This window comes from Bos javanicus, chromosome 10 (genome assembly GCF_032452875.1).
Source record: "Bos javanicus breed banteng chromosome 10, ARS-OSU_banteng_1.0, whole genome shotgun sequence".
In the NCBI taxonomy this organism is placed as follows: domain Eukaryota; kingdom Metazoa; phylum Chordata; class Mammalia; order Artiodactyla; family Bovidae; genus Bos; species Bos javanicus.
In genome coordinates this window covers 55201528-55228522 of record NC_083877.1, presented here as the reverse complement: position 1 = coordinate 55228522, position 26995 = coordinate 55201528, and the positions used below count along the sequence as shown (strand labels likewise).

Here is a 26995-nt window from a genome sequence, read left to right as displayed (position 1 = left end):
AAACCAGCTCTTTTTAAGAAGAATTTCCATAAATGTGTGTAAGAAATGACTGCCCTTTGGAATTATACCAGCACTCATGGTTACAGAGGACAGTGCTAGGAGAAAAAAAATAACTCTGGGGCACACACTAAACAGGTAAAAAAATATGGTTATAGAATCAGAATTCAGCCCTTAATAGATTTTATTAGGTCAATGTATGACTCTAAGAGAACAAGAAAAATGTGTTCTGTGAAAATAGATAATGGCCTTCATTGTACTGACAGACCTGGCCCATGTCCCCTAACTCCAACTTTTCTCTAGTTCTTCTTGATGGGGACAGATGACCACCTCCTACAAGACTAGTTCTGCCCAAACTCTGGGATAATCCCGATACCCAAACAAATCCCTCTGGTCTACATGTTGACATCTCAACTATACTGTCTTCCTGCCCAGGTCATTGGTAATACTTTAGTTCAGCCTCAGTGACCAGACACTTGCCTTGCCCTTTAAAAGAAAGACTACTCCCTGGTATCTTGGAGAAGGAAATGGCAACCCACTCCAGTACTGTTGCCTGGAAAATCCCATGGATGGAGGAGCCTGGTAGGCTGCAGTCCATGGGGTTGCAAAGAGTTGGACACGACTGAGCGACTTCCCTTTCACTTTTCTCTTTCATGCACTGGAGAAGGAAATGGCAACCCACTCCAGTGTTCTTGCCTGGAGAATCCCAGGGACGGGGGAGCCTGGTGGGCTGCTGTCTATGGGGTCGCACAGAGTTGGACACGACTGAAGTGACTTAGCAGCAGCAGCCTGGTATCTAAGATCCAGTAAGTGGGTCCATGTCATTATCTTGTTTCCCAGGACTGGAGTCTGACCTTGGTCCTTCAGAACCTCGGAACCTGAGGTCAGGTCTTCAGTCTCACTACTCCCCAGCTTTTCCTCTGGGGTCTCCAGACTACACCCACTCTACCTGCTTTGAGAGCCTTTTACTCCTGTCCTCTGCCCCTCTGCCAAGAAGGAGAGTCACCTAATATTTCTTCCAATGGCCCTGAAGTCAGTTTGCCAAAGCTGGGCTCCCTTTTATCTTTTCTGATTCTGAGATTTACCCTGATTATACTACAAGGCACTGCCTCTAATGGTGACTACAAAGGAATTCAAGAGAAAGAGGAATACTACTTAAAAGAATTGTAGTCTTGAGCTAGTGATTCAGTATTTTCTGGGGGCTCAGCAAGGGAATACTATCAGGTGGAGACTTCATGGGAAAGACATTCTTATATTGAAGTAGTAGACACTATCCAGGCTAATTCCCAAAGGCTGCCGACAACATGATCCTTAATTCTTCTTTAGGTGAATTTAAGCAAATAAGCTGAACATGAGAAAGTTAAATTGAAGGAAGAGGATGCTATGGAGTTTGTAGACAGTAGCTGAAATACTGTTGTGCATTCTTTCAGTCATCTTTCACATACATACATCCTCTCACCTGATCCTTAGAAACATCCTGGGTGTTAGGTACACCAAGAATGATCATTCACATTTTACAGATGAAAAAGCAGGTTTAAATTGTTTGCCTAAGTCCAGAGTCACTTGTAATTGGCAGAGTTGAGAAAAGATGCCAAACTCTAAAATCAGTGCCCTTGCTTCTATGTCTTATTTCACTAAATGTTAACAAGGTGTAGGAAAAGGCAACAAGCCAAAATGGGTGATATCCCTACAGATAGATTAGTTCTTTCTAAATTAAAATACCATGTTTTAGTTATTTAGATTATTTTCTAATGATTTAAAATAATATGAACTCATTCAACCTCTACACAGGTACTGATGAAAATATTAACTTAAATACTAAAATTCTAATTAGACTGGGTTATTTTGGCATACCAGTCACAGGTAGTTTCAACTATAAGTCAAAAGTATAGAACATGGCACAATAAATAGTTACCATGAGCTGCTGCAGCTAGCATGGTTGGCCTTGGAGGCATTACATTTACCTGCCAACACTGAGCCAAGTCAACAGCTCTGAAACAGCCAACAACTTAATCAACATGTGCAAGCTGCTGCAGAGGCCAGTGCAGAAACTCTACTTAAAGCTGAGCTTTGGAGTCTCAAACTCATATCTCAGGAAGATTCAGGACTTATAAGAGAGTCCCTGAAATGTGGGTTTCTTTCCAAGAAAAAAAGAAGAGCTTTTTCCGCCAGCATGTACTCTTGACTGTATCGTGAATCTCAAGACTTAATTTTTAATTTTTTTAACTTTGAACCATGCTCTAGTTATTTTCTGATGAAGTTCAAAAAACATAGGGGAAGAAAACTGGCTGGTTGTATTTTTTCCAACGTTCTAAATTACCCTGGAACACTTGTTATTTGTACCTAAACATGACATTCTGAAATGTATGGAACCTGAAAAAATCAGCAGAGACACAGAGGTAGAGAATAAACATATGGATACCAAGTGAGAAAGAGAGAGTGGGATGAATTAGGAGATTGGGATTGACATATATATATATTTACGCTATTGATAATACATGTAAAATAGATAACTGAAAACCTACTAAATAGCACAGGGAATTCTACTCACTGCTATGTGGTAACCTAAATGGGAAGGAAATCCAAAAAAGAGGGGATGTATATGTCCTCTTTGATGGACAGTAGAAACTTACACGACATTGTAAAGCAGTCCAATAAAAAATGAAAATAAACACATGCATTAGGGCCCTCTAGAAATCTGCATTTCTTGGTGTTCAGGGGAGAATGTGGACTAACTATGAATATCTATTCAAATACAGCCTTGAAAAATCCTAGATAACACCATTTCTGATACTCAGGATTCCAGACAAATAACAGGACATGGAATATTATGCCTCTCAGGCTCTTACCCTGACCAAGTCCTACACAATCCTGGTATCCATTATTCAAGAGTCAGTTTGGGTGGCTGTTTCTTACTTAGCATGTTGTCTTTAATCATTTGTAAGTATTGTTTTTGCATTATTTAAACTTCAGGTGCTCACGGGAGGAACCAAACAACCTATCTAGTTTGGAGTACTGCAATTCAGAAATCATTATTTGAGAGCTTACCGTGTGGAACAAAGATGATAAGCAGTAAAGAGGTGACTGAAAATTAAAGAGATCTTGCTCTTAGGAACAGAAACATCCACAATCCATAAAATATGAGAGTTACTGACAAAGTACTGGGAAGTGCAGAGAGGGTGATGAATTCTCTGTGAGTGGCTAGAGGAAAGCTTCCTGGTGAAGGAGGTTTCAGATCATTAAATGGGAAAGCAAGGCGGAAAGTCATCACAGGCTTAGAGAAAAGCTTGGGTGAAATGTGACTGAGGTATGGGGTAGCCTAAAAACTTCAAATAGGCTAATGTAGAAGGATATCAAGATTGGTTGAGAAATAAAGGGAATATATAGAATAGAAGAGACACATTGACTTGGACCCAAAGTGGTGAAGCATAAACACCAAGAATCTGAACTTCAGTTTGCTGGCAAAAGGGAGGAAGTAGCATATTATGATCCAGTATATTACAGAGGACTCCTATTGTCTTAAAAAATAATTTCTTAAATAACTATCAAGTATTTAAAGTAACCTCAGTTGTTAAAAACAAGTGATGATTATATCTAAATTTGCAAAACAGATCATCTGCATGAATTTTCCAGAAGTCTGATACTGGTATTGGAAGGAAAGAGAGTGATGATGGGAAATTTCTACCAAAATGGTACATGTAACCAAAGAAGTAAAATCTCCCAGCAGACTTGTAAAGAAATATTAGCATATTTCCATAAGCCAGTAAATATAGTGTGTGAAAGATCTTCAAATATCTGGCAAATATGAATACTTAGAAGACTATAGCATTTTTTATTTGGATTATAAAAGGGATGGCTTGTTAACCATGCAGACAGTATCCTGATGTTTTAGTTAGTAGTTCTATATTTTTTTTTCTCACAAATCACATTAAGGTCTGAAATGTTCTACTTTTTCATTTTTTTTTTTTTTTGCACTCATGAAGAATACAAGAAATACAAATATCTCTGTTTATTTTTTAAGATAAAGAAAATGATACCTCATACAAAGCTCTTTCAAGCCCCTCATCACTCACCCATATATTAGTGAAGCAATGTATTCCTTTATGAGGGTGGGAAATCTTCACAAACATCAGAAAGTGGATATAAATGTAAAGAAAATATCTGGAACTACATGAGGAATAGCACTGATAGAGTAGCAGAATAGTGGGTGACATTTCTGCTTTATTGACTTTGCCAAAGCCTTTAACTATGTGGATCACAATAAACTGTGGAAAATTCTGAAAGAGATGGGAATACCAGATCACCTGACCTACCTCTTGAGAAACCTGTATACAGGTCAGGAAGCAACAGTTAGAACTGGACATGGAACAACAGACTGGTTCCAAATAGAAAAAGAAGTACGTCAAGGCTGTATATTGTCACCCTGCTTATTTAACTTATATGCAGAGTACATCATGAGAAACGCTGGGCTGGAGGAAGCACAAGCTTGAATGAAGATGTTCATTGGAAGGACTGATGTTGAAGCTGAAACTACAATACTTAGGCTACCTGATGCGAAGAGCTGACTCATTTGAAAAAACCCTGATGCTGGGAGGGATTGGGAGCAGGAGGAGAAGGGGACGACAGAGGATGAGATGGCATCACTGACTCAATGGACATGGGTTTGGGTGGACTCCGTGGGTTGGTGATGGACAGGGAGGCCTGGTGTGCTGCGGTTCATGGAGTCGCAAAGAGTCGGACATGACTGAGCGACTGAACTGAACTCAAGAGAGAAAGACTAGAGTATACAAGTTACTGTCCTCTCTTGTGGGAGTACTATTAGGACTTAAGAATGTATTGTCAATAAACAAAATGAGTTATCACATATAAAATAATGAAAACAGTTCCTATTGTATAGAAAACTCTTCATAAATATAACCATCATACTACTTGTGTGCATGGGTGCTCAGTCACATCTGACTCTTTGTGATCCTGTAGCCTGCCAGGCTCCTCTGTCCAGGGATTCTCCAGGCAAGAATAATGCAGTGGGTTGCCATTTCCTCCTCCAGGGGATCTTTCTGACCCAGGAATTGAACTTTTGCCTGAGAATTGGTTATTTTGAAGGAGCTTCTTTCCACTGGTAAACCCAAGACCTCACATATTCTAGTACAACTAGATTTTTTTTTGTTTTCCTCCTTTCCTAATAAACCACTCATCTCTCTCAATGATGCTATTAAATCTGACTCTTTGCCCCAAGTAACAGTCCAAGTCCTGTCCTCCATGCTTTTGGTTTCCTGTGCACAGCATTTTCACACTACAGGGGCACAAAACCCCTAAGATTTCTGGTGCTTTCTGAGACTCCCCTCTAGGAAGCAGTGCTGTTCTCTTTCTGCAGGAGTTTCTAGATTAAAAGGCAGGGAAGGCCCGTTGAAAATTAAGTAATGATCTGTGTCAACTTACAAAAAAAAGTCATGTCAGAGATGGAATAGGGTGATACAGATGCTACAGGGCTTGAGGAGGGGACACATATAAAAGTGGGAAGATGTCCATCAGCAGATGAATGGATAAGAAAGCTATGGTACATATAAACAATGGAGTATTACTCAGCCATTAAAAAGAATACATTTGAATCAGTTCTAATGAGGTGGATGAAACTGGAGCCTATTATACAGAGTGAAGTAAGCCAGAAGGAAAAACACCATTACAGTATACTAACGCATATATATGGAATTTAGAAAGATGGTAACAATAACCCTGTGTACTAGACAGCAAAAGAGACACTGATGTATAGAACAGTCTTATGGACTCTGTGGGAGAGGGAGAGGGTGGGAAGATTTGGGAGAATGGCATTGAAACATGTAAAATATCATGTATGAAATGAGATGCCAGTCCAGGTTCGATGCACGATACTGGATGCTTGGGGCTAGAGCACTGGGACAACCCAGAGGGATGGTATGGGGAGGGAGGAGGGAGGAGGGTTCAGGATGGGGAACACATGTATACCTGTGGTGGATTAATTTTGATATTTGGCAAAACTAATACAATTATGTAAAGTCTAAAAATAAAATAAAATTTAAAAAAAAATAAAAGTGGGAAGGATTTAGGGGAGTTAGCAACTACCATGAACTCCAGAAATCAGGGAAATATGAAAGAGTGATCACAAAGGACAGATGACAGTTCACTGGCTGGAAAAGAAAGATAATTGTTTTCTTTGGAGAAGACTTAGACATACTCAGGGAGAAAGAATTTGACAATGAAAAAGCACAAGACCAGAAGGCTGGGAGTCAATGATTAGACCACTCAATGGACTGGACTGGATTTAACTGGAAATTTTCATAGTGAAGCAGTGTAACATTGAAGTTATGGGAAATGTTGGGGTTGCAAGTAGGTATTGAAAATATTAATACATGGCATGCAAAAGTACCATTTCAGCAATGGAAATCTTACAGGAATGTGCAGAATGGATTGACTAGTTCAAGACTGTAGTCACAGAGATCAGTTATGGTTATTCAATGCATAAGATGACAAGGACTATCATGAAGAGGGTGATCTTAGGAGTATAAAGTGAAAGATGGTTATGAGTGACACAGAAAGGCCCAGTCATTGGAACTTGGCAACTAAAAAAATGGGGCAGGAATGATGGAGGAGCCAGGGTGACTCAGAGTTTTAGCCAAGTGGTTGAGAAGCTTGGTCCCAAAGAGAAAAATGGCAAATCAGTCAGGAGGGTCATTTTCCTCTTTCCACCTAGAATCTGGGGAATTATTCTCACAATAAAGCTTATGTTATAAGTAGAAAGAACTCTATAGTTCACAAAAATCTTCCAGACAGAGTAATTAATTTCATCTTTACAACACCATAGTCAGGCAAGATGGCTGTTTCTGTTCCCATTCTACAGAGGAATTAACCAGTGCTCTGTGAGGTTAAATAATCTATGCAAATCACACTGCATAGAGGAAAGACAGTGTTTTCTAGCACATTTTAGAGTAAAGAACAGGTCAAAGAAGTGGAAAGGATTCTAACATTTGAAACTGATAACAGAAACTGTCATGTCCCTTTTCCTGCTCACATAGAAACATGTTACCTACGGTGTTGTTGGTCAACTGTGCTGTTCTGCACTGTGCTTAGCCCCTCAGTTGTGTCCGACTCTTGTGACCCTATGGACTGAAACCTGCCAGGCTCCTCTGTGCATGGGGATTCTTCAGGCAAGAATACTGGAGTGGGTTGCCATGCACTCCTCCAGGAGATCTTCCCAAACCAGGGATTGAACCCAGGACTGCCACATTAGAGGCAGATTCTTTACCATCTGAGCCACCGGAAAGCCCAAGAATACTGGAGTGGGTATCCTATCCCTTCTCTAGGGGATCTTCCCGACCCAGGAATCAAATCAGAGTCTCCTGCATTGCAGGCTGATTCTTTACCAGCTGAGCTACCAGGGGAGCCCTCTGGTCAACTGACTGTCCCTTAATAATGGCTATTAAGGCTAATAATGGGACCTTACTAATTCACATGTAGCAGCTTCAGGTTTTAAGATACACTTATTATAAAATGTTTTCTTTATATCAAACCAGTATCTGCTTCCCCAGTGCTTCTAATTATGAATTGGTTCTCCTTTCTACCCTTTAAAACTACTATAAAATAGTTCTGTTTCCTTTTCTATGTCTTCCCCTTTTCAATGCTTTTCAGACATTAAAGAAAACTATCATGCTGCCCCAAGTTATCTGCAGCTGTTTATTGAATAACATGCCTTCTAGAGCTTACAAAGTTCTGGTCATCTACCTTGAGGAGATTTCCATTTTATATTTCTCATAAAATGGTGATGCCAAGGAACCACCCTCATATTCCAGATATGTTCCAATCAGCAGAGAATGCTGTTGCTCTATCACACCCATTGTCTTGACCTATCTGTGATATTAATACATGATCAGATTTCATTAGCTTTGATCGCTGCCTCATCAATTAATAAATCCTATTAAATTTGAGCACGAGTAAAGCTTTAAAAATTTTACTGATGTTAAGCCATGTCACCCCCATTCTTTACTTTGCAATAAAAATTTTATTGGGAATACAGACCTTTTCCTTTTCTCCTTGTCATCAGGTTGGTATTTGCATAACCATAGAAATCATTTCCTTTTCTCTGTGAATGAGGAGCCCATGGCATGTGTTATTTATCTGTGTTCACTGAACCACTGAACAGAGGCTTTCGTGCTTAGCTTCCTGCAACTTGTTTTCTCTCCTAACATTGCTACCTTCTAGCCTGAGTTTGTCTTACAACATCTTCTATTATACAATGCACTTAAAAGACAAAGGCATCGTTTCTGCCCTTACAAATCATCTACTGTTCACTTACTGTCCTGCTAAAGCTTTTACTGAATGACTCAAAATGCTCCATGGCTCAAAAGGAACAAATCAGTTCTGGATCATAACCTGAAACTCTACAGAGACCCTCAGGCTTTACTCAGGAACAAGCTCATACCTTATTTATGTTTTCACTATATGATTAGTTCCCCATGTACCGAAGGCCTACAAAATAATGCCTTTTTAATGAAAACATGTCTTCCTATAAAGTTATTAGAGAATTTCAAGACAAATACTATACATAGTTTATGCTCTTATAGCCTAAATCTAGTTCAGCATGTACATAAAGTCTTCTAGGCCCTCAAAAATACCTCAATTAAATTAAGTCCAGTTACATTCTTCTTAGAATTTCCTAAACAATATTCCGTGGAACACTTGTGTGTCCCTGAGAGTTAGTAGATGTCCTGTGTGATAGGTGTCCTATAGCCTAATAATTTTAAGAACAGGTATGTTAGTGAAAGGTCAAACAGTTTTCCCTACCACCGTGAATCACACAGCCTTTAATGTATTAAAAAGCATTGTGAATCTTTAAGAGTATACGAAATCTCTTAACTTCTCTAGGCTTTCTACTTCCTAAAGGCAACTTGTAACTTTGAGGAAGCACAAGGTTAGTAATGACAATAGAGTGACAGTAGTAAAACAGTATATTTTAAACTATACCAAAGAAATATGAGAACTACAACTGCAGGTTTCCTCCACTATAGGAAAGGAGAGCATTCCTATGAAACCTTTTATTAGCTGAAATGACATAGGCAAGAAGCAATTACCTTAGGACTCATTCTGCTCAGGGATGCACAAAATAAATCAAGATCAAGCACAAATACAGTCCAAAATCATGACAGCTTGATGCTCAGATGCTGGATGTAATTCCTGGGTTAGGTGCTGGGTGGTACCACTCTCGTGACTCAGGGTATACACTGCCTCTGTAAGAGCTCACTGCTGTTTTAACATCTCTTTTTTCACAAAAGTGAAAATCATTTTCATGTCTTTTTTGGTTAGTGAAAACAGTACTAATGTAGGTCATCTACAAAAGTGAAGTGGCATAAAGGCAATTTTCAAAGAATGGGGAATACCTGTACTTCACTTCTTCTCAAGCAGTTCCTCTCAGTTGCCTAGTGGGATTTTCCCCTTTCTTTAGTCCATCGTGGTAAATTATCTGGTGGCTGCTGAAGTGGAAAATGGCAGTGCTAATAAACAAGACACCATAGGTGTCGCCTCTTTGAAAGTCTTTATTGATTCCTTCAGCAACAGCATTATTTCCCAGTCCTATTGTCTGTCTTTTTAAATTCTCTTTATTACGCCTCCAACATATCATTGGAGTCATTCACTGACAATAACATTTCCTACTTGATCAGAGTCCCTTTGGGAACAATCTCTAGGCCTCTTTTGCTTCGTATCCTTGGCGTAAGTTCTGGTTCTCAACACAGATTTAGTAAATATTTGTTAAGGGAGAAGAGGAAGAGAGAACGGCCAGGAAAGTAACCCCATCACTGATGCTCTTTAGGGTAAGCCACAGGTGATGGTCCTTCCTCACAAATTAGACAGTAATCTATATTAAGGTTGTCACCATGCTACTTTACATACACTGGGAAAGATCATTTGTTTTCTATGATCACTGAAGAAATCGAAGAGAAAATATTTTTTAAATGCCTAGAGACAAAATGACATTTACTTTGCTATACAGCAGAAACTAGCAACGTTGTAAATCAACTATACTCCAATAAAAATTAATTTAAAAAATAAGAGTATAACTGTGACATTCATGCAGTTATAAAACTTGTCAAACTATTATTTAACTCATCAACTAATGAGACAACCAGTAAGATCTTACAATTGGCTCAAAGAAGAATTCCAAGAGCTTCACATAAAGACAAGCAATGAGGAAAGTGGAAATAAATTTGAATAGAGGCAAAACAGATCTGGCCACAAAACGGTGATCAGTTGCATCCCACCAGAAATAAATAATTTGCATCTCTTTGGACAGGAGTCATATGCATTATTATCCATTTTCTACAATTTACAGAGTTTTACATAACTCAGGTGGCCCTATTGGTAATGAGTCCAAGGCAAGAGATACAAGAGACTCAGGTGCAGTCCTTCGGTCAGGAAGATCCCCTGGAGGAGGAAATGGCAATCCACTCCAGTACTCTTGCCTGGAAAATTCCATGGACAGAGGAGCCTCGCAGGCTACAGTCCATGGGGCTGCGGAGAGTCAGACACAACTGAGCAACTGAGCACACACATAGCTCCAAGACAGTGAAAAGTGAAGATAACTCAGATAGGTGTCATAGATGGAGCACTCATTAAACATTTTTGCCCATTTCAAAGTTTTTCACAATTTTTTCTGACAACTACATATAGTCCCAAGACATCATGAAACATCATCTTAGTTGCTGCTCATTACTCTTCCTGTACTTTACTAACTTAAGCCTCCAGCACTTATGCTCAGGTATGATAAGATTGGAGCTTGTCTGGGAAACAATGAGTGGGAGAATGCTTTCCCCTCCTGAGAAGCCACCAAGTCCTGGTTCAGTCTATCCCGCAGCTCTTTGTAAGTAGGGTGTGTTATTTCATCTGATGCTTCCCTGGTTCATTACGTAAACAGAGCTCCAGAGCTCACCCCACCACTCCTCCAGGAAAAGCAGTCAATTCCAGGCAAAACTCCCCTCTCAATACATTCATTAACACTTTTCCACTTAAGTATCATATCACACTTCCTGAAGAAAGGAATTCTGATATCTTTTCATCCCCCAAGGTACCTGAAACAATTCTGGACTCTAACTCCACAATAATTGCTTTCTATATGTCACAATATCTAATATTTATATAAGATCAAGGTATAGAAAATGTTTAAATATTATATCTTTGTCATCCCTTCAAAAATAAGAAAAGGCTTTCCTCATTTTTCTCTGCCTCCTCTTCATAATCATTGGTGGATTTAGGTGCAATTTGTGTTTTCACAGTGCACTCAGCTACAATGGAATGGGATTGTAAGTGACCATGGGTTTTTCCTTTTGAGGAAGGAGTTTGTGATTGTAGAACACTTTCTTCAATTTATATCCCCATTGCCTACTTTCTCAGGCCTGTGCCCTGAATTTTCTCTATATTATAGTCTCTAAAATTCCAACCAAATGCCTACAAATGCTCAGAATATGTTTCTGCAGAGGGAAGAAAACTGAAGTAATTTTGAATTTTCAGTTGACATGTTTTACCTTGGAAATCTTTGAGTAGGCTAGACTGATGACACACAGGAGAGTGTATCAGAATCGTTTGTTGAGCTTTTTCAAAACATGCCATCCTGTGAGAGTCCTATATCCTAGTGAGCTGGGTTGCAGTGCGGGTGAAGTTTAGTGTTAGTACAGGGCAAGACAGACCCATTTATCTAAGCTTAACAAAATACAATAAACATGTTATCTATAAATTGCTGGGAAATAACATCCTTAGCTCTATCATATATCTTGAGATAAATAATCTGCCCTCTGAAGTGAAGTCTGTGCTTAATACTTGCAACATTAGAAACTCTGACATCCCTCAATGACCGTATTTATTGTCAAATATATATCTTCTCTATTATTTAACCTATAAATATGGTGATGTTTTGAGTTGTTGGATGTCTGTAGCAAAGAAAAATAAGAAGAAAGAAACTGTTTTATTACATTTCTCAGACACAGTTTAGGGGGCGTTGGGTTTCTAAGGGTGGCCTATGTGTGTGTACCACTGTCTGATTAGATCACAGGGAAGGTAGGAGCAGTGGGCATTTGCCCCAGAATTGCAAATCAGTATCTGGAAAACATGTGACCAGAAGATACTTTATTTGTGAAATCTGACAAACCTGGATATTTTTCTCATGCTCTGGAAACAGAAGTCAACAATCGAGTTGACACATTGTCTTAAACCTAGCATTCTGTAAGCATCCGGCCTCTGCATCTTCATGATCCCATTTAACTAAAGTTTTAAATGAGAGCAACACTTGAAATACTAAGGTAACCTGAACTGCATGGCGATGACGTGGTCATGGCCATACGGTACTGTGTCTTTGTATCTATCTTATGTTAATCATACTGTATTATTCCATCTGGACCTCATGATTATGGCCATAAAATCCCTCATCTAATACTGTTTTTCTAAATGCCTCTGCTTACATTGTTTTTCTTTTCTTTTTAGCAATACTTTCATGCAGGAGGAAATGGCCTGAAAAAGAATTTCTTGGAGAAAAGCCCAGATCTTCAGTCTCTGAGATATGCTCTCAGTCTTTATACCCAAACGACTGATGCCTTGATAAAGAAATTCATAGACACCCAAACCTCACAGAGTAAGTAACACATTGGACATGAACAGAGGTAAACTGAATACAACTCAACTTCAACATAGAAATCACTATAAATAATATCTGTAATTTGACTATAATAAATTAAAGCATCAATAAGAATGGATGATTATGATTTGTAAAAAAAATATATTCAACTTTTAGAAACTTATTTTATAAATAATTTCAATAATACTGAGATATGCTTAATACTAAAATTGTATGGAATAATTAACCTTTGCTGTTGGTTTTAATTTCATAAAATTTAGTAAACCCTAGTTGTGAATAACCATAACTGTGATATTCTCAAATTAGTACAAAATAATCAGTGTTTATCGGTCTCAGTAACTTCTAAAGTACAATAATAATTCCTCAGATCCTAACTTCAAATGAAAATAATCTCCTGCTCTTGGGTTTTCAGGAGGGAAATCTCATTTACTCTTAATTTTATAGAAGAAAATTCTAAGTCTTTGAAAAGAGCCAAGTATGTTAGTGGAAACTCGGATCTATTTCATATGTCAAAGTTGCCAAGTCATAAGTTTCTAGGATATTACTGTTAAAGAACCTTCTTTCAAGTTGCTTTGTGATTTATTATATTTTGGTAATTACATGCATTTAAAATCTGGCATTTCTGAGTGATTACTGAAAATGTCACTCTAAGTAAAAAAAAAAAAAAAATGCAGGCTCAAATTGTAGAACATAATAAATTGCACCCAACTATAATCAAAATAAGGAGGAGGACACAACTTCTTTCATGAGAGATCCTTCCAAAGGAAGCACACAGATTTTTTTTTCTTGATAAAAATCCTTCAGACTTATCTATGTTTCATCATGGATATTTTCACTTTTCCAACTACATTTGAAGATAATACCAAGGTAGGTGCTAGGTAGCTGCTTGACCTATCTAATACTTTGTGCTTTCTGACCTTGTCCAATAAATGCTACAAACACCCCTTTTAATGCAATCTTCAAACCCAGATTACATCTTGGGATGGTTCCAAAAAGGAGAAGAGAGTTGAGTGTAAGGCCTTGTCAAGAAATACATTACTCCTTGAATCATGATCTCTCAAGGTTTTCCAAACTATAAATATGAATGCAATTCTAACACAAGTCATCATAATAGTGTTGTTGCTTTATTCTCAAGAGAATGTGAGTGTTTAAAAACTTAGCTTTACGTTCGTAGGTATACATTATGTGTATATACATACAACCCATGTTTCAGCAGAGATGTCAAACCAAAAAACTACATATGAATTTCAACTTTGGTGTATGGAATTTGGTACACATGTTTGTTTTGTATGAATTGTATGGCAACATTAAAAATATATGGGGAGTGGGGGAATAAGAGGATTCATTATCCCAATAATCCCGAACTAGATTAATTGTTTTAGTCTTGGTCTTTTTCTTTTTTACTTCTCTTTTCTGGCTTTTTTTAAGTAACGCAATTTTTTCTGCATAATTGAAATTGGTAAGCTTTAGATATGAAATGACTTTGCCTTTTCTCTGATAGTTACCTTCAAGCATGCTCCATGGAAACTATTTCCATCTCCTCCTCTGTCCCTCCCTTGGCATCCCTCCAGCTGGTCCCAGCCCACCATGATCAGGTCCACAGAACCTGAGGTGTGGGGCGTGTTTGATGTGCCCTCTGCTCCCCTTCCCCATCATCTCCTAGATACCTCTTGCTTCAGGGTATTGGGGGCAGAAATTGAAGGGGAGGGGGAGATATCTTTAAAGTCCCCCTACAGTTGAATCCATATGCTGACTTTCCCAGGGGCCCAATGCTAGGCAACCTCCTATCCGTTGAACTTGATGATGAATGCAGTCTGCCCAGGTCCCTATAGGGACCCCTCAGTTGCTGCCTCCTGCAGCACATGCCATGGCTTCTTGCTCCTTGAATATCTTCTAGTGTCCAGCCCTCTGTAATGAGGTCCCAGCAAGAAGACTGATGACCAGCTTCTTCCATGGGGCCCAATGGAGCTCATGTATTCTTTCCACGTTTTAGATGATCATGAGGAGTTCCTCACTGTCACCTGCCATCTCTCTCTAGCTCTCCTCTCTACCTGCTCAGATGGTTGTTTATACTTTTAAATTGGAGGAGAAGGGGAAGGAAGAAATACTGCTGCCTAATATAACACAACCCTTGTTCAATCAAAAATGAGGCAAGCCAGTATCACCAATTAATGGATGCAGTGTTTCTGAGTTTCTATTCATATTTTATTCTAATTCTATCACAATCCTATCTCAATACTCATTACCACAGACTGAATAATAAAGTGAGCAACAATACCATATCCTTCATAAAATATGGAAAGGAGAGATAAGAGGAAAATTCACTGAATATTAGAATTCTTTATAACACAACCAAAAATAGGACATATTAAAGGACACAATCTCCATTTTCTGTAACAGACCCTAAATGACCTCCAAATGCCTGGGGCCAGTCCATGTTTTCTTTGTCTTCTAAAGAACCTCAGCTTCCTCAGGTTCTTTAAATGACAAACATGGAAAAGTTGACTTCTCAAGAGTCTTACTTAAATGGACTGGTCTGCTGTTCTATGAATGCCTGACCTGGGCTGTACTAAAAGAGAGGAGCTTGGGTGCCACTCTTATATCCCTGCAGATGAGTATTTACAATTAGAGTAGGATCAATTCTCCCCTTTTTGTATTTCTTATCCTAGTACAAGGTAGAGTCCAAAATGATCAGATAAGGTCTCAGTTTCCAGTTTAAATACAATTGCAATTATCCAAATAATTTTCTAGGATTTGGCACAGTATCAAATACCCATGAAGATTTATTATATTTAATTTTTGCCAATCTTATATTTTGTTAATACAATTTAGAAAGACCATTCTGGTATTATGGTGTCTTTCAAATATAAAATATGAAATGGGAGCTAATGCTACACACTGAGAACCCCTTCCACCCTCTGCCTGAGGTGCCCCATCCAGGCTAAGCTAGGGTGTCAGACAGTCAGTATCCCAGGAAGCAGCCCTTGGCCAATGGAGGATAGGCAGTTGGCAGAAAAGAAAACAAATAAAACTTTAGCTTCCTCAGTTGGGAAAACTCTAACATGAGTTCTACACAAACTCCAGAATTCCCCTGTGATGTGAAGCTCCATCCTCTCTGAGAGGACAACTTCCCAAGTATATCCTTTACTGTGGAATGCTTGTCTCAGCTTTCACTCCCGGGGAACCCAAATCCAGGGTCACATTACTAGAAAGTAGGGAGCCAGGTTCCAGTTCAGCTACTCTAGATCTGTATCCTGTGCTCTTAACCACCATGCCTGCATCTTCTTGATAATAATTAAATTATAAAGGTCAAATACCCTGAATGAATCTTTCTCCTTTACTTGAACTTTTTCTCTTACAAATTCGCAAGTTAGGAATACAGAACTAATTAGAGAAACAACTTATAACACAGTGAACATTATTTGAAAAATATTTTACATTATGATTTATAAAATGCAAACTGATTTTTTGTCTCAATTTCTAACTCATACATGTGCAAGTATTAAGGAATTATCATTCAAGTGTTAATCAACATGCTGTGTAAAAGAAATTGGAATCCTTTAGAAATTTAACTGTGCTTTTTAAAGTATCTATATTTTGTTCTCATATTCTCATAAACTCTTTCCTTAGCCCATTTTCTTCTTTCCTTTTCTTTTGTTAAAATGTTCTTTTGCATCTCTTTCTCCTTTCTGCATTATCCTTGTCTGTGTTAGAAAATTAATTGTAACATTAAATATACGGAAAAATGAATAATTAATTGGGTTATATTTTTCACTGTCTTCAAAGTGAAGATATAATTTCCTTTGAAAATATTTTTAATTCAGCTTTTACGTAAATGGGTTTGTGGCATAGAAAAACACTCTATATCTTGCTCACTTATTCTTTATTTTCTCTTTTTCAATTCTCTCTGTTTTCACCTTCTCTTCCTCTTTCTTTGATCTCTTTTTAGAATAGATTTAGATGTCCTCTTTTTCCAGTAATAATAATAAGAAAAAATGACAAGGGGTAGAGTTTCATTAGAAATTTATGAGCCAAAGAGTCCAATTGAAATCTATAAATTTGGAAAAACACTCTTCTTTCTGTTCCAAATACTGGAAAATAAACAAATTCAAAATGGAGAGATAAGTATTCTTAAGTCCTCAAGTGAAGCTGACAGATCGGTTTATAAGAGTAACACGTTTATTAGTCTAGCAATGTACTGCGGCAATGAAATACCACTATACTCTGTTAAAGAGCTGCACTCAATATGCCAGCAAATTTGGAAAACTCTGCAGTGGCAGGACTGGAAAAGGTCAGTTTTCATTCCAACCCCAAAGAAAGGCAATGCCAAAGAATGTTCAAGCTACTGCACAATTACACTCATCCCACTTGCCAGCAAAGTAATGCTCAAAATTCTCCAAGCCAAGCTTCAACAGTATGTGAATCGAGAACATCCAGATGTTCAAGCTGAATTTAGAAAAGGCAGAGGAACCAAAGATCAAATTGCCAACATCCACTGGGTCATCAAAAAAGCAAGAGAATTCCAGAAAAACATCAACTTCTGCGTCATTGACTATGCCAAAGCCTTTGACGGTGTGGATCACAATAAACTGTGGAAAATTCTTAGAGATGGGAATACCAGACCACCTGACCTGCCTCCTGAGAAACCTGTATGCAGGTCAAGAAGCAACAGGTAGAACCAGACATGAAACAATGGACTGGTTCCAAATTGGGAAAGGAATGCATCAAGGCTATATAGAATCAAGATCGCCAGGAGAAATATCAATAACTTCACATATGCAGATGACACCACCTGTCAGAAAGTGAAGAGGAACTAAAGAGCCTCTTGATAAAAGTGAAACAGGAGAGTGAAAAAGCTGGCTTAAAACTCAATATTCAAAAAACTAAGATCATGACATTCAGTCTCATCACTTCATAGCAAATAGATGGGGAAACAGTGACAGACTTCATTTTCTTGGGCTCCAAAATCACTACAGATGGTGACTGCAGCCACGAAATTAAAAGACGCTTGCTGCTTGGGGAAAAAACTATGACAAACCTAGACAGCATATTCAAAAGCAGAGACATTACTTTGCTGACAAAGATCTGTCTAGTCAAAGCTATGATTTTTCCAGTTGTCATGTATGGATGTGAGAACTGGACCATAAAGAAGGCTGAAGCCTGAATGCTGAAGAACTGATGCTTTTGAGCTGTGGTGTTGTAGAAGATTCTTGAGAATCCCTTGGACTGCAAGGAGATCAAACCAGTCAATCCTAAAGGAGATCAATCATGAATATTCATTGGAAGGACTGATGCTGAAGCTGAAGCTCCAATACTTTGGCCACCTCATGAGAAGAGTCAACTCACTAGAAAGGGCCCTGATGCTGGCAAAGATTGAAGGCAGGAGGAGAAGGGGATGATAGAGGATGAGACAGTTGGATGGCATCACTGATTCAATGTACATGAATTTGACATGGTGACATGGTGAAGGACAGGGAAGCCTGGCATGCTGCAGTCCATGAGGTTGCAAAGAGTTGGACACAACTGAGCAACAACAAATACCCTGCATTCACTTAAATATTTACTGAATCTCATCTCTGAAATCATGTACCATAAGTATATATTCAAAGCTGAACCCAGTGCTATGTACACCAGGTGCTCTACTATGGAGGTTCTCGAGCAGAGGTGATTTTGTCCCCCTGGGGCATCTGTCAGTGTCTGAGGAGCTTTGATCCTTTGATCTGGGAGTGGTATTTGTTACTGGTATCTAGTGGATGGAGACCAGGGAGGTTGCTAAACATCGTGCAGGGTACAAGACAGCTTCCTACAATAGGAAGTGATCTTTAAGTCTCCAGATGGCAGTACTGCAGAGGCTGGGACACCTTGCACTAATACTAGACTGAAACAATATAAGAAGTGATGTAACATAAATCATGTTAGATCAGATCAGATCAGTTGCTCAGTCGTGTCCAACTCTTTGCGACCCCAAGAATCGCAGCACGTCAGGCCTCTCTGTCCATCACCAACTCCCAGAGTCCACTCAGACTCATGTCCATCGAGTCAGTGATGCCATCCAGCCATCTCATCCTCTGTCGTCCCCTTCTCCTCCTGCCCCCAATCCCTCCCAGCATAAGAGACTTTTCCAGTGAGTCAACTCTTTGCATGAGGTGGCCAAAGTACTGGAGTTTCAGCTTTAGCATCATTCCTTCCAAAGAAATCCCAGGGCTGATCTCCTTCGGAATGGACTGGTTGGATCTCCTTGCAGTCCAAGGGACTCTCAAGAGTCTTCTCCAACACCACAGTTCAAAAGCATCAATTCTTCGGCGCTCAGCCTTCTTCACAGTCCAACTCTCACATCCATACATGACTACAGGAAAAACCATAGCCTTGACTAGATGAAGCTTTGTTGGCAAAGTAATGTCTCTGCTTTTGAATATGCTATCTAGGTTGGTCATAACTTTCCTTCCAAGGACTAAGCATCTTTTAATTTCATGGCTGCAGTCACCATCTGCAGTGATTTTGGAGCCCCCAAAATAAAGTCTGACACTGTTTCCACTGTTTCCCCATCTATTTCCCATGAAGTGATGGGACTGGATGCCATGATCTTCGTTTTCTGAATGTTGAGCTTTAAGCCAACTTTTTCACTCTCCACTTTCACTTTCATCAGGAGGCTTTTTAGTTCCTCTTCACTTTCTGCCATAAGGGTGGTGTCATCTGCATATCTGAGGTTATTGATATTTCTCCCAGCAATCTTGATTCCAGCTTGTGTTTCTTCCAGTCCAGCGTTTCTCATGATGTACTCTGCATATAAGTTAAATAAGCAGGGTGACAATATACAGCCTTGACGTACTCCTTTTCCTATTTGGAACCAGTCTGTTGTTCCATGTCCAGTTCTGACTGTTGCTTCTTGACCTGCATACAGATTTCTCAAGAGGCAGGTCAGGTGGTCTGGTATTCCCATCTCTTGAAGAATTTTCCACAGTTTATTGTGATCCACACAGTCAAAGGCTTTGGAATAGTCAATAAAGCAGAAATAGATGTTTTTCTGGAATTCTCTTGCTTTTTCCATGATCCAGAGGATGTTGGCAATTTGATCTCTGGTTCCTTTGCCTTTTCTAAAACCAGCTTGAAATCGTGTTAGAAGAGGGAACAATTTGACTCAGGAAGACAAATAAAGGTAGAACAGTCAGTGGAAAAACTGAGTCATGAAAGTAGAAAGAGAAAGGTATTTTGGATTCAGAAACTGCCCAAGAAAGAATATACTTGTATTCTCAATTTTAAAATCCCAATATGTCAAGCATATTGTCAGTTATTTTTATGAGGAAACAGTTTATTTTGTTTTTAAAGCAAAATTCACCATATCACTACTTATGTTTGACACTTATGATAGTGTAAGGAACTCTAAGGCACTTTTTAACACTATTTTGTGTAACATTAGTAGAACTTATATTAATATTTGTAATAATTACCAAACTCTTCCTCTTGAAGTTGACGCTATGGTTTAACTTGGGTAGTCTCCTTGAAAATTTATACTTTCTCCTTGTTGTTGTTTCTCAAAGATGTGCTACTTACAGTTTTAGAAGCTGGTACAAAATTCATTTCTTGCATCTTAATTACATTATTCATCATCATTTAAAAAAAAGCTTCTCTAACAGCTATTTCATTATACCAAGGGCTCTTCGAATATTTCATACAGTAGAAGACAGTGAAAAATGTACAAAACTTTAACATATTAAGTAGGATTTTTTTCAGTGGATAACAATTTGGAATGAGGCACAGAATGATTAATTGCTGGGCTATCCTAGGTCATATTCTGTTTCCTTACCTGAGCATTTATCACAGTTTGAGGAACTTAAATCTAAAAATCTTTCCAAAGGGAATTTTTTTATGTCTAAGTTATAACTGGCTCATAAAGCAAAAAGAAATGACTGTATAAATTAAAATATATGAAATGAAATGTTTTTATTCTATACCCTATCCTCTTCTTAACTCTTTATGAGCAATATGTTTGAGTCCTTGCTTACTTGAAATTTCTTAAAATTTAAATACCATCTTGGTCATTATAATAATCTATTTTCTGCTAAAGTATAGTACATTTTCATCTAAAATGTACATCAGATAGGTACATTTTGAATCTATGAATATGCTTCAATATTCATTATATATAAGGATTAATTATCTCTAATCATGTTGTTCAAATTATAAAAGATATGTTCATAAGAAGAAAAGAAACTCTTTGTGAAGTGGTTTTGAAAGAAAAGTTATGACCAACCTAGGTAGCATATTCAAAAGCAGAGACATTACTTTGCCAACAAAGGTTCATCTAGTCAAGGGTATGGTTTTTCCTGTGGTCGTGTACGGATGTGAGAGTTGGACTGTGAAGAAGGCTGAGCACCAAAGAATTGATGCTTTTGAACTGCGGTGTTGGAGAAGACTCTTGAGAGTCCCTTGGACTGCAAGGAGATCCAACCAGTCCATTCTGAAGGAGATCAGCCCTGGGATTTTTTTGGAAGGAATGATGCTAAAGCTGAAACTCCAGTACTTTGCACCTCATGCAAAGAGTTGACTCGTTGGAAAAGATTCTGATGCTGAGAGGGATTAGGGGCAGGAGGAGAAGGGGATGACAGAGGATGAGATGGCTGGATGGCATCACTGACTCGATGGACGTGAGTCTGAGTGAACTCCAGGAGTTGGTGATGGACAGGGAGGCCTGGCATGCTGCGATTCATGGGGTCGCAAAGAGTCGGACACGACTAAGCGACTGAACTGAACTTACTGTAGAAAAGATCTCTTCTTATCAGAAATGTAGAACTTAACATTAATGGTATATAGTTGGCAGAAGAGCTGGCATTGAAATAAAGAGATTAGTTTTAAGTCAAGGGCCACAACTGGAACTTCACCTTGATCCCACCTATGGGAAATGCTGAAGAATGTCTTCAGGGTATGCGGGGAAATAATACTGAAATCCATTCAGCCATCTTCAATTTAATACTGATTTGAAACCATAGTCAGACCTGGTTTCTCATTTTAGTTAATCAGGCTATCAGAGATCACCAGATAACCAGAATCCCTTCCAATAGACCTATGTCATCGTCTTACCCCTGGAACAGTGGGATTCCACTAGTTAGTACTGCCTTCCAAGATAGGGGTTAGCATTTCTTGGGGGATACAGTGGAAAACTTGAGGAGGGTTTGTGTGCTTTGGCTCTTCAAACACTGCAGTTGGTCTGAAGACATTCAACTCTAGATGAGGCTCTTCAGTGCAATCAAAAAGCTGTACATAAAAATCTTTAACAGGAGTGGTGATGTGATGTGGTTCTGAGAACACCGAATCCTTTCCCAGGGTAGAAATGTGTTAGATAAGGTGACAGTAATGCCGAGCAATCCTGGGCACCAAAAGCAAGTTGGCCACCACTGTGCTAGTCTTCCCAACAATCCTCGGGTGAGTAACTTCATCCACACTTGTCAGGGTAAGAAAAGAATCGCAAATATATTAATAAACTTGCTAAAGTCATTGAGGTGAGTGGCAGAGGCAAGCCCCTTCCCACTGTATCACACTTAATTTAATCAGCAAAGAAAGCAGAATCTGTCATTATGACTTTCTACAACTCAAGCTCTCTTCTCTATAGTTTTGAATAATTGAAGTTGCTTCATCCTCCTTACTTCTCATTCTGGTATGACTAAAGCTCCCTGCTGCCCAGGAGATAATCTTTCAGTTGGTATTGTTTTCATATCAGCAAGAAACTCTCTCCGCAAGAACATCTTCCTTACTTCCCCAGTTTCTTCTCATTCTGACCCCCAGTACTGGGCATACTTAGTGGCCAGAGAATCTTTTGAATGTTAATTGGAAGTAATTATACTATAGGAACCTAGGTTGAAATTAAGAAAATGCATTCTGCTTTCAGAAAGCCCTTTCTATTAGTATATAGCCTGATTTCTCACCTCTAGAGTCCACTCTGTGTGTGTGTGTATGTGTGTGTGTGCACACGCATGTGTAAGCGCAAAGCTGTTGCTACTTTGGTCTTCTCTCTCTTTTCTACTCTTCTCACCCTTGGGCCCACCCGCAGAAATGCCGTTTTGTAACACTCCCCTTGCAGATAGAGTCATATCATGATTGCTTATCTACATTTCTCTGCTCTCCCAATGTAAACCTTGGGAAGATGGGACCTTGCCTACTCATCCTTTGAATCTAAGTGCTCAGAACAGTGCTAGATACAAAGTAGGTAAATTTAGTGAATTTTAGGAAAAAAATAAATGCTGGGAAGTTAAATGCAGAAAATTTAGAATTATGTGATATGACATAGTCCTCATATTTGAATTGATGCAATTACACATCTTTATTGAAAGCAAGTGTATTTACAGCCAAAAAGAGGAAGAGGGAGAAGAAAGGAGGGCAGGAGAAAGGGGTGAAAGAGAGGAGCCCACAGTTTGATGGCTGATGTTATTCAGTAGTTTCTGTACAGGCAGAAGATAGTGAGTGCCACTGGAGAAGCTCAAAGAGCTATATAAAGTTAGATGGAGAGACTTAAGGTCACAACTAACTCACCCTTAGGAGCATTTTCTATGTGCCAGGCTTTGTGCTAAATGCTAGTTAAACCCCAATGAAAGACTGTGCTGAATATCTTTCATTTGCTACCCTCCTCTCTCCCTAGGAGGCTGGCTGTATGCATTACAACTATGGATTCTCTTACTGTTTGGTTCCCACTGGGTTCAGTCAGTAGGGAGCCCATGCAAAGCTCCCTGGGAGGAAAGAGTGAGGTCAGGTACTCCTTCTCTCTGCTTCCTCGGGGCATGATCCATTCATTCAGACTGACTTTGTCCTTTGACTCTAAGTCTCTAGAAGTTGCCTTCCCTAGAAAACTCTCCCTTAGGATCCCAGCAGCTACTTATGCCCCTCAGGCTTCAGGGACTACAGGTATTAACAGCCCCGCTATTCCTTGTGTTTTCCTTAACCCCCGCCTAAACCTTCATAAACAGCCTCTTTCCTAAACCTTCCAAAATGACCCTAATTTGAGTTTCCATCTGTTTGCTGATGATACCCCAATGGATACAAAGGCAAATATTCATGGCTTTGCTAGGTTTTTCTTCCATGCCAAGTCTTTCACTCAGATCATCAAAGATAAACATTTTAAAATAAACAAGTCAAGCATCAGAATAATTATCTTTGGACTGGGAAAAAAAAACATTGCATTTTGATGACTGAGCTGTCCAGAATGAATAAAAGAGTATATGAGCTTTTCACTCACAAGGATATTTCCATTATACTGTGGCCAAGTCATCAAAATCCCAGCTTCCACTTTCTCATAGTGCAGTTTATCTGACCCAGGGTTTCATCTCTGAAAACCAGAAATCAGATTGAGACAGCTGGGAGCCTCTGGTGAAATCATTTGCAAAATCTAAGCATCCTCACAACACAAAGCAGATGTTTGTTATATGTCATGTAATGGGGAAATTATTGTTCTTTGTGCATTCATCTAAGTGTGTGTGTGTGTGTGTGTGTGTATGTATTTCTAGGTCTGAAAAAGAGTTATTTCATTGTTACTTCATTCATTTTTTAACATAAATAGTTAGAAGATTAATTTTGCTCTAACACTACCCAGACAACTGTGTGTAGGGGAGGGGCATCTTTTCATTTCTCAATTTGGTGAAAACTAGATCTAATTCCAAGACTATGCAGAATATCAGAGGTATCAGAACACTGCTTTCTCACTTAAAGTGCTCTCTGTTAGTTGTTTCTTAAAGACTAAGCTGTATTTAAATAATTTTGATAGTAACATATAGACTTCTAAAATTAAACAAAATCAAAATTATTTTCTTTCTAAAACAAAACAATGACAGAACACTTGAAATTTGGCCTTGCAGTCAAAGATCTAGCTAATAACCACTCATACCTGCAGTTTACTATAGTTTATGTGTGTGTGTGCATGCTCAGTCATGTGCTCTTCTTTTGCAACCCCATGGAGCCCACCGGGTTCCTCTGTTCATGGGGTTCTCCAGGCAAGATTACTGGAGTGGGTTGCAATTTCCTTCTCCAGGGATCTTCCTGACCCAGAGATTGAAGTTGTATCTCTTGCATCTCCTACATTGGCAGGCAGATTCTTCACCAACTGCACCAGCTGGGAAGCCCTTACTATAGTTTATAGCCATCTGCAAATAACTTTTTCTTACTTTAGTCTGAGAACAGCCCTGTGGAGTCAGAGGTCACTGGATGCTCTTTTGAGATGGCCATTTCACCCAAAAGCAACAGATGCCATTGAAGTGATGTGAGCAAGGGTATGGCATGGAGAAAATAACTGAAGGGAGACAAAACAAAAGCAGGCGGACAGGCTGGAAGAGGCTAGGCTGGTGGGAATAGCTATGGAGACATGTGAGTAGGTTTAAGGTGTAGTTCAGCACTGTAATAGGCATGATCTGGTGAAATAAATCTTGTCAAATTAATAAAAATTTAGGATAATAAATATATAAGGTACCAAAGTAAAGCACGGAGAAGGCAATGGCACCCCACTCCGGTACTCTTGCCTGGAAAATCCCATGGACAGAGGAGCCTGGTGGGCTGCTGTCCATGGGGTCGCTACAAGTCGGACATGACTGAGCGACTTCACTTTCACTTTTCACTTTCATGCTTTGGAGGAGGAAATGGCAACCCACTCCAGTGTTCTTGCCTGGAGAATCCCAGGGACGGGGGAGCCTGGTGGGCTGCCGTCTGTGGGGTCGCACAGAGTCGGACACGACTGAAGTGACTTAGCAGCAGCAGCAGCAAAGTAAAGCAACTTTTAATTCTCTGTGGTGAAATTATGGTTATTTTCTGCCTGCTTATAATTTTCTGTACTTTTAAAATTATCAAAAAATGTCCAGGTTTTTTAAATCATAATTTTAAAAGAATTACATGAAGAAAACCTGTTGATATGTTGATATGCAAAGTACATTAGTTTCATTGACTGTCAAGGTATAATCAGTTCAAAGTGGTAGGTTTTGATGTCTTTCAGGGCCTTGGATTGTAAATCTGTGGGTTAAAATAAACAGCCCACTTAAACCTTTGCCTTAGGATTCTAAAGATCTCAAAATTGCTCTGGAGGTAGGAGAATCATATGGAAAATGCAACATGTTAATATATATAATTACAAACATATATACATTATATGTGTACGTGTAATTTAATGATTTGTAAATCTTATTTTATGAAGAAATCAAGCAGAGTAAATGTGTAATATATTGATTAAAATTAAGTAAGTGTTACGTCAGTGTTAAAACAGGTGTTTTTAAAAATATCTAACCCTTTTTTATTATGGGTAATTGTGATATTCTCCACAGATTTTGTTACTGCTGTTATTTTTAAGACTAATTAGAAAGTGAAATAGGTTAGAATCAGGTTAGAATGTTGGGAATTTTATGGAAACACTGACAAACTGAGATGTCAGAAAAACATTCTTCAAATCACTGAATCAAGAAAGCAAAATGCAGTACAATTTCTCTGTTTTCATTCACTCAGATCAAGTTTTTGTGACCAATGGGGTCAGTGGCATTAATTGAAAATTGCAGACTATTGCTTCTCAACCTCTATGTACCCTTTATAACTTCTAAGAAAAGATATTGGATGTTTCCTCCTTCAGTTATTCCTTAGCACCAGAAGTTAACCCTTACTATTCAGTGTGTGATTTAACTTAGAAAAAGAAATAGCAACTGTGTTAAGTGGCATGGAAATAGTAAATCTCAATCTTTAAAGGTTTAAAGTCAAGCTTGTATAAACCTCTGGCATAAAGGTCACTGCTTATTTATGGAGAAGAAGGGGCAAGAAATCGGTGTGTTACATTACACCGGGGGTAGGGAACAGTGGAGAAGGCGATGGCACCCCACTCCAGTACTCTTGCCTGGAGAATCGCATGGATGGGGGAGCCTGGTAGGCTGCAGTCCATGGGGTCACTAAGAGTTGGACACGACTGAGCGACTTCACTTTCACTTCTCACTTTCATGCATTGGAGAAGGAAATGGCAACCCACTCCAGTGTTCTTGCCTGGAGAATCCCAGGGACAGGGGAGCCTGCTGGGCTGCCGTCTGTGAGGTCACACAGAGTCGGACACGACTGCAGTGACTTAGCAGCAGCAGGGAACAGTAGTCATGGCCCAGGCATTTGTCCTACATCTGCTTGGCTACATGATCTTGAGACAAGTCACTCAACTTCTTTAAGCCTCAATTTTCTCATCTATAGAATGGATAACATAATTCATTCCAAAGTCCTTTGGGTTGCTGGGAGGATCACAGTGGTAATACAAATGACACACAATCTCTCAGTGAATGTTTATTCTTAGTGGATCATTATTATTGGATGCACTGTCTGAAGAGTACATCTTATTCTACAAATGTGAACAAAGAG

The 26995-nt window shown here is 39.0% G+C and overlaps 1 protein-coding gene across 1 annotated transcript in view; it reads left to right on the top strand.

Annotated features, from left to right (window-relative positions):
- The window catches only part of UNC13C (unc-13 homolog C), a 657134-nt gene that overhangs the window by 592400 nt on the left and 37739 nt on the right, over positions 1-26995 (top strand). Inside the window, exon 29 of the mRNA XM_061431239.1 lies at positions 12496-12643. Coding sequence (XP_061287223.1) covers positions 12496-12643 — 148 coding nt within the window. The remainder of the gene's footprint in view (positions 1-12495; positions 12644-26995) is intronic.